Source organism: Morone saxatilis, unplaced genomic scaffold (genome assembly GCF_004916995.1).
Source record: "Morone saxatilis isolate NCDOM2014 unplaced genomic scaffold, NCSU_SB_2.0 Contig16, whole genome shotgun sequence".
NCBI lineage: Eukaryota > Metazoa > Chordata > Actinopteri > Moronidae > Morone > Morone saxatilis.
The window spans coordinates 457262-466676 of record NW_023339718.1 but is presented as its reverse complement, the minus strand read 5'-3'; the positions used below and the strand labels follow the sequence as shown (position 1 = coordinate 466676).

The 9415-nt window shown below is 41.7% G+C and overlaps 1 protein-coding gene across 1 annotated transcript in view; it reads left to right on the top strand.

Moving 5' to 3' along the window:
- The first annotated feature begins 210 nt into the window (after positions 1-210).
- sv2ca (synaptic vesicle glycoprotein 2Ca) overlaps positions 211-9415 on the top strand; it is a 24542-nt gene continuing 15337 nt past the window's right edge. The window contains exon 1 of the mRNA XM_035657749.1: positions 211-1001. Within this exon, the coding sequence (XP_035513642.1) occupies positions 407-1001 (595 nt within the window). The 5' untranslated portion in view covers positions 211-406. The remainder of the gene's footprint in view (positions 1002-9415) is intronic.

The following is a 9415-nucleotide window of genomic DNA, read 5'->3' as shown; positions in this document are numbered from 1 at the left end:
GCTGTCAGTGGGGTGTCACCTGTTAGTCTGGGATAGTTACAAATATAGTGGGGAAGACATGAGTTACGGGCAGTATCTGATGAACATCTCCCTCTCTTTTACTTTCTTCCTTTTTTTCCCTGATCTCTCCCCTGTCTTTCCTCCTGCTCGTTCTCTCTCTTTTTTTTGTCTGTCTTTTACCCTTCCTCCATCTTTCTCAGCCTGGCCGATGATTGCCACAGCCATTGTGGGTTATCTCCTGTGGTGACTGCAGACTTAAGAGTTTTCTTCCCTGCTGCATCTCGAGACCCACTGATCTCACCATTCCTGCAATTCCCCTGCCAGCTTACACTCACCCCTCTGCCCCTCTTTCTTCTACTTCTAAAAATCCTCTGAACCCCTGTGAAGACCTACCAGTGGAGCCACAATGGAGGACACTTACAATAACAGGACTTCCCTGGCTAAGGGGGCCAAGGACATAGTCAAGGAGGCCAAGCGGCATGCCACAAAGAAAGTCAACAAGGTGGTGGACCGTGCCACTGATGAGTACTCAACCCACCACAACTACAGCCGATTCCAGGATGAGGACGAAGATGAGGATTTCTACCAGAACCCCCCGAGGCAGGATGGAGAGGGCTACCATGACAACGAGGAGGGCTCCAGCGATGCCACAGAGGGCCATGATGATGAGGATGAGATCTATGAGGGCGAGTACCAGGGGATTCCCTCAGCAGGAGATAGGAAGCATAAAGAGGGCCAGGTGGCACTGGGGCAACCGATGTCAGATGCCACAAGGGACCGTAAAGGGCTGGAGGAAGAGAGACAGGCTGATGAGGAGGAGCTGGCCCAACAATACGAGCTAATCATCCAGGAGTGTGGCCATGGGAGGTTCCAGTGGCAGCTCTTCCTAGTGCTCGGGCTGGCACTTATGTCAGATGGGGTGGAGGTGTTCGTGGTGGGCTTTGTGCTGCCCAGTGCAGAGACAGATATGTGTGTGCCGAACTCCAGCTCGGGATGGCTAGGTAAGGGACCTTTTGTGTGTTTGAGTGTTGGTGAATGTGCATGCATCTACTTGTGCTAGAGGGAAATTATGCAATTCCTTAGATATTAATTAAATTGCATCTATTTGATTAGTTTTTAAATAGTGTTTGACAAAGATTTATTTCTAGTCTTGATTATTGACCTTTTACTCTGCAGTATATTGCATTGTGGAACAATAATGTGCCCAAACACTTCATAATTGCAATATTACAGTGCAACTTTGGTACGTAAAAGGTAGGGGTATGCATACAAAATCAACTGAAATAATGAGGAGAAAATGGTTACATTAGCTTTTGCCTGGAGACTATAGGTTTCATAACAGAAAGTCTGTTTTACAAGCTGGAAGTGTGGAGTTTGAAAGATGTGTGTTTACCAGGCAGGGAGGGTATAATGAAAAATGTTCAGTTGCATTATGGGAAATGTTTTGGAGCTTGACCCATGCTAGGACCTAAAAGTCAGGACATCTTGACCTCTGCTGCACAGATTTTTAAATCTGCCACTGACCTTTAAGTAATGATTCCCATGCTATTAAAAATGTCATTTTGTATCATTTTTAGCACCTTGTTATTCCCAAAGAAACAACCTGATCAGAGGACATTTTCTAGTCAGTATGATGGATGACTAAGCAGGACAATTGGCAACAGAAGCTAGCAAAGATCAATGTATAATTTTAACTGTGATCATAAACTATATTTTTGGCACAGCAGAAGAGCTTACTCGTTCTTCTTCTGGTTTTCTTGCCACCTGCTCTTGCATGTAAGGTATTCCACATACTGAATAGTATCCAGTATTCCCAGCATCCTGTACTGTATTTAATAATTCAGACACAACTACATTCAAACCATTTTAATATGCAAGTATAATTAATTTGTTATTTTCTCAGCGTTGGCATGTTACATATTAAAATCATGGTTTGATTTAGTATATAGTGTGCAACCTGGGCAAAAGGTAGGGCCACACTACTTTCTGTGGAATACTGTTTGTCTTAAAAGATTATAAAGAGTGGTTGTCTGTGTTTGTATTGTATGTGTCACACTTTATCCCAGTTGTGTTTCACATGGATTCTGTGTTTTGGTCCACTGTTTCCGTGTCAGGATTAAGAGGGTAGCTAATATTCCCTGTGTGCACTCTGTGTGTTGAGCAGGAGTCCCTGCAGTCCCTATGGCTGCAGGTGTATAATCCATCACCACAGAGCTGTGTACATGGGCGGACTCACTGTGTCAGTACCAGAGTGGCGAGGACATTAATTCAGGCACACAGACCTTAGATAGTAACTGCCACTGTGAGACATGACAATATATCAAGTGCACCGCAACATCTGATGCAAAATTGATACGGTGAGGCCATTTTGGAGAATAGTGGTTGTGACTGAAAGTTTGAAAAATATGGATTACAGCTGGTGAACGTGTAAGATAAGAAATTCAGACACGCCATTATATGTTCTTATCATACTTTTGCCTATACATGTTTGTTCATTTGACTATTCCAGTCCACAAAAAAAATTATAATTAATGCTTTATTGCATCTTAATGTTAATAAATACATAGATATAAGAGTTTATTATAATATGTTTGTATTGGGTTGTCAATCCTCGCAAGATGTTGTGTACGGTGCACCTTCACTTTTCTGTCTCTTTCAAAGTATCCATGTAAACTCTTTTCTGCCTCTCTAGCTAAGCAAAGTCCTGCAGGCATTCATGCTCTACGCTCTGCTTCTCCTTGTTCGTGACTCCATCCCTCACCCCCTGTCCCTCCCTCTCACCCTCCATTCTCTATGTGCCTCTCTTTTCTTCTCCCATCCTCCCCCATTCTCCTCTCCTTTCTCCTACTGATTGCCTTGAGGCTCCTCCCTGTTGAGGTGAACATGATTGGTGTGTGTGTGTGTGCATGTTTGAGCATGGCCTACATGATTACTATGACCTTGTTGGTATCCATTTGGAGTTTTCCAGAGTAATTACACTTAATTACAGCCAACACAATTAAGTGTTTTACAGGTGCCATGGTAATATTTTATTGCCTTGAAGTGCAGAAATAAACAACAGGCAGTTAAATCTGTGGATGGATGTGATTTGGGTGGACTAATTTTTCATGTATTTCACACAACCTTTATTTAACCAAGCAGGACTACAGTCCTTACAGTACAGTACCTTATACAGTACTTATTTTGCAGTGACACCCTTACAATAATATGTCCCACTCATGATGGTCTAGTGGTGGCAATAAAGAGTTGCTAGGGGCACAAGGTCTAGACCACCCTCCAATGCACAGACCTGTGTACAATTTTAGCAGTGGAGCCTGCATTTGGCTTGGTCGTATGTTCACATTACCACAATTGGCAGGTTTAGCGTGTAGGAAGCCAGTGAGTGATCATGTCTTAGCTGCTGCACTAGTGACTCATACTAGTTACAGGAAAGGGATTGTGATCTTGAAAGGGAGATTTTTCCACCTGGGTTACACACTACTTGTGACACTACTTACTTGATGCATTTCCATGTACTTAAAGCTTCCATAAGATTCTGAAGCATTTTACATATTATTTAAATATATATTGTAATTATATTATAAGTGGAGTCCGCAAGGCAGGGGCATCCAGCTGGCTGTGGCCTGCGAGGTGTAGGTCTGACATTGATTTCTTCATGGTGTTGGCTGATGGAGTGATATGTAAAGGGCAAGCTAGTTAGCAGCATCAAGTCAATGGTCCAAATAAATTATAGGAACATTGCTGTTATTCTAAATATGATTGTAATCTATTTTCCAGCCTTCGGTCAAGTCTATGTCACTTTTGGACGATACCCAGAATGATGCTCACTCACGCCTGCAGACTGTGAACTGAGTACGGAGCATGAGAAACAGGACACTGACTGTAGTTCACTTCATGACCACTGCATGCCTGTCATTATTAACAGGTTTTCTGAAAGATACATACATAACCTTTAAGTGACCAGACTGTAGTCGACTTTCTGCTGTTAGCTGATTTCTTAAAAGGCTGTAGGCTGTAGGCTGTAGTAGGCTGTACATGAAACACAGCTTCTGTAATTGGGATGTGCACCCACTTTTCTAAATAGCTTTTTATGTGTGAGCAAGTGCATGCAAGCAAAGGTACTGTATCACCGTGACAGCAGATCAAGAGGATGAAACGCGAGATTATCAAATCGTTCCACGTGAGCTGGACTCCCATTGTGCAGCTCCATTAATCACATAACAGGCAGAGACAGAGGCATGCTGCAGAGAGCTGAGTGTAATGGGATAATGCAGTAGGAAAAACGCAAAGCCCTGAATAGGTTGGATGACTGAAATACTGATTAGATTACAGAATTCAGTTTGGTCCTACCAATATTCCAATCTTTAAGGCTACATGGGAATGAAGGATGGAGAGTTTGGGTGGGGGTTAAATACTGTAAATACTTTAAATAAGAGTGGACAATGTGGGATGGAAGCAGGAGGGAAAACAAGCACTGTGTGATGCAATATGTGTGATGATCAGAGGAGAGGAGAGGAGGAGGGACAGCTTTAAAGCAGAGAGATTGCCAAGTTAGAGAGGAGTAATGGGGAGAGAGCTGTGGGTGGATGGGAGCAAAGAGGTGGCAGATTGGTGGTATTCAGTACACCAACAATGTGAGGGAGAGGCTCCGCTATCATCTCAGACACAACAGACAATGGGAACGCATCACCCTATCATTACTTATTTGTTCTCTTAGGCTGTCTTTTCCCTGCCAAGACTCCCCTCATTTCTCCCTCTGACTCTGTCAACTCGGTTCTCCTTGTTTTCATTTAACATTCCTCTCTTCTACCAATACTTTCCCCTCCTCTCTTGTTCCCACTCTACTTTATCCTCCTCATTCTACTTCCCTGCCTTCTCTTGTGATCACTTTTACCTTTTTCTTCTTTGGGCTTCTTTGTGTCCCAGTCTCACTCTCTGTACAGACACACACACAGTACTTCTCCCTCTTTGTTTCCTTTCTTTTCCCTTCTTTTCTTATTGTTTGTATGAGCCAGCTGGCAGGCTGTGTGGGGCTGTGTGGTCTAGGGGCAGCTGAGCATGGCTAAACTGCAGTAAGATCGCAGCGTCACTGCAGAGATTACACTATTGAGTAGTGCAGCTCCACATTGTGTTGGAGAATGTGTGTGTGTGTGTGGGAGTGGAAGGGGGGAGTGTGACGGGATTGAGTGTGTATACATGGACCAAACCTGCTGCCACCAGCAATATCAGTCACAAGTAAACCGGGTCTAACTGCTCGCTCTTATCAGGGGTTCATAGCATCACTATATTTCATGCGAATTATCCACAGTCTTTAATGTAATGAAGGTTGTATCATTACTGATGCTGAGTGAGTCATTTTAAACCCTGCCCTCTAAGCCCTACAATAGATTACTTTCATATAGATTTCATTGGAATCCTGCCCCCACAGATATGACTTAAATATGACAAAAAGCTTCAATCTCTTTTTCTGTGGAGGTGGCAGAGGATGGAGGCATGAATCCGATCAAACTGACACGATGTAGTACAAACGTGATTACACGCTGCTCAGTGCAAAGGAGCTGATGACAGTGGAGCAAAGAGGAAACTAAGGCAAACAAATGAGAGGACGGCACAGAGGAGAAGAGAGGAACAGGAGTGAAGAGGGGAGAAATGAGGAAGGGAAATGAGAAGCAAGACAGGAAATTGGAGGGCAATAGGAGAGGACACAAGCTGAGAGAATGAGAAATGGAGGAAAAGTTGGGAAGGGAGGCACAAAGGGGGAGGAGCGCTGGGGGAAGGGAAGAGGAGATAAAATAAGATCAAAGTATCAATAAAGAGATTGAGAGAAAGAGAGAAAAATATCAAACCGAGGGAAGTACAAGTGTTGCTGTAGCGCGCACCATGCACGCTGTTGTATGATAGTATCATCATTATGAATAAAACAGGACGGGTGTTTTGCGTAATGCTGAAACAGTTTGCAACGCTAAGAGCGAAGAGCATCAAAGCATGAAATCAGAGAAGAGGTCGTGATGCAGCTCAGCGCTCCCACGGCTCTCAGGGGGCTCCTCTGGATGTGACAGGACAGAAAACACTGCACTGGGCCTTCCCCTTCCTCCCCTCCCCTCCCTCATTACCTTTTTCCTGAATAGGTTGGATGACACTGGAAATGCCCCCCCCCTCCCCAACACACACACTTTCTTGCTTTTGCTCTTTTTTTCTGCTGCTCACACATTTCATCTGCTTACATTTATGCTTGCTCTTATATACATTTTCATGTTTTATCTTCCTTTCTTTATCTAGTCCCCCGGTGGCTAGTTTAGTTACACCAAAAAGATTAAATGTATTTGTAATATTCTAATCTGTAAATTAGATTTATTCTATGGTCCTATGTGTGTATGATTGTAGCTGTGTCTTAGCCTAAAACAACAGCTCCTTGGAATTTGTTTTGTGTTTAGAGTGTGTCTGTGATTTTGCTGAATATTAACCATTCCTGGAGATGTGTTTTGACATCTCAGCGGAGTGTCATGGGGCAAAACCCTTTGCTTCTTCCTGAGAAGTCTCCTGACACATTGTCATTTTCTGATGGTGCTCAGAGTCTATATGGGTCATCAAGTCCAAATTCAGCTGTATTTCACACTCTTATGGTGAAATGTCTGCATCCATTCAAGGAGTTTTATTTTGAATGTATCTATTTGGTGTTTCAGAAAGTGTACATTTCTCCTGTATAAAGAACAAAGACTTTACATTTTATCCCCCTTCAGTTTCAGATCCTAATTTTTGATCTTGAAATTAGGCTTAGCTGAAGTCTATTGATTGTATCCTTCTTCTAAGACAGGCCTGAGAAAAGACCTACAGTTTTAGCCCTGCTAAATCAATGACAATGCAGTACTGGGGGATAGCACTCAGGGGAGGGGTTTCATTAATCAGAATACTCTGGTTGAAGCTCTTGTGGTCCAACCTTCTGGTGTGTTCAGTATTGACTGACTGTACCCTGAGCATCAGTCTAATGAAATATTGAAACATTTCATGAGTAATATATGTTATACTGTTAAGTTGAAGTGAATTACTGAACAGAGGTGGCTTACACTTTTTGCAACTATGTTGATTTATATTGAACTAAATTGAGAAAAACTACTATTATACAACCGCACCCCAGGACCCAAAACATTTTGTTCTATTATTTATGAAAACATACCAGTCACTGGATAATCTTTAAAACATATGTGAGTTGAATTTATTTGCTTAAATTCCTAAGTCAAAGCCTAACCAAATGGCTATGCATTGCTTACATACAGATCATTTCTAAATGTCCTTACTTGTTTCTGTGCTTCTGCCCAATCGCAGATAGTCTTTTTTTTGTTGATGCATAAAATTAATACTACCATGATCTCTTAAACAACTAACACAGCTGCTAACTACAATTACCATTCAGATAAAAAAGGTTAGTGAAGATTAAACCACAATGTAGACATGTCTCATCAGTGTGTCAGCGTGCCTGTCTCGTCAGTGTGACCGTTCCTGTGAATGGTTTTTCAACCTAAGATTTTGCTGCAGTGTAGTAACTGCTTGGTTTGAGTCCAAAAGCTAGCAAAAATGCTATTGTATCACTCTGACATCACACTGAAAGTGGAGTGTGACTCATAATCAAAGCAGAAAGAAATTGAAATATGTACCATAATTTTATGACATGACAGGTTAATGCCACACTAACTACCTATTGCACTCTCTATTAGACAGACCTCATAATGTTAAGGAATGTCTTTGCTATTTTTGAATTATATTAGACTACAGTACATTACTCTCCTCTTTGCTGGTGCAGGCACTACTGACATCATCCTTGGAGATACCGTGCAACAAGTCACAGAACAGAACATCAATAAATTCATTACGTAATGGACTGTCCTGTGAGGGCTGTAGTCATTAGTCAACAATTTTATAGCTCTTATTTTAAGGGCATTAAAATAGCAGGAATCTGAGGTTCATTCTTTCTGTTTTGTGCCAGTGTCTTTAGAAACCTCATACCAAAAAACAGCTTATTGTTTGTATGGAAAGTTGAGTGCTGAAACTAAGTGAAAAGGCCTCTGGATGTTTAGATGCATTACAATTAAATGGGAGGCCGGTGGGTGTTTGCCTGGGCACTGTATATCTAGCCTCTACTTAATGAAGCACATTTGAACTGTGGATAGACTGAAGACTACCGTTAAATTTAGAATTGAATTTGTGGTACCTTTAGGCAAGTATCTAGATGGCTGCCAAATGTGACAGATAGCTGGGTTTTGACCCCTGAAGCGAGAGAGTCAAACAGATATCTGCTCACAGCAGAGGAGAAGAGACCTGACTTCAGACATTACAGAAAGGAAATGCATCTTGCTATTAAGATTATTGTAATAGGATGAACAAAGTGTCCCTACGGCTGAGTCATATCACTCCATATATGACTGCAGTTTTCACATTCTCTTCTTTTTGTGTGGAATTATGAATACAAATATATTTTCTAAATGAGGTTTATGTTTATGTGTTTGCATATGTCTGGATATGGATGAAGACAAAACATTACTGTAATATTATCTGGTTGTAAACTATTCAGTATTTTAGCCTCCAAAAAGACATTTCTAAATAGAGAAAACTCCAGTTGGAGTCGCTTTCTCCAACAGACACTGCATGTCTATGAAGGGTGCTAACCACACAATGCCACATACAATATAGAGTAAGGCAGTAATAATAGGCTCCTCTCTCTAGAGCAGAATCATGATGATCAGTGAGAGAAATCAATGCTGTTTTGTTGGAGCATTGATCCCATTTGTGATGAGAGAGATTAAAAGAGAGCAGCGGGCCCTTTTGTAAAGTCACCCCGCATTACTGTTTGCATTTGTCTCCTCATTGATCAGAGCCTGTTTTTAGTCTTTTACACATCGTATTTACTTATCAGCGTTTCAGTGTACTGGGGCCGAGCGTTTTCCAATTTGGTGTCAGGTTCATTGTCATTGTCAGTCAGGGCTCAGTTTTTTAGGATCCAGCAAGAGAAGCAGGAATACTACAGCTTTAATTTGAAAATTGTACATGCAGCATGTATAACATGTGTTTAATTATAAAACATTTTGAGTGATATTAGCACTTGCATCTATTTTAAAACAAGATGATCGCCTATAAGTGTAATATTCCATATTGAGTCAGTCTTTCAACATAATTCACTGATGAACATTCATTCAGCGCTAATGGAAGCACAAGCTTAATGTTGCTCTATATTTTAATTTGACACTTCACAATTCGCCAGCGGAGGCACATTTAGAGGACACAGTTCCTAAAACACTTCTTGGCTGAGTGTTGGGTGGCTTTGGCTACATAAGGGGATATATTTTTGATCCCCTAAATCAGGTATTATTCCTTAAGTTCACTCACTTTTTGATGAATGCCCCCCCCCCCCCGGAAATCTGTG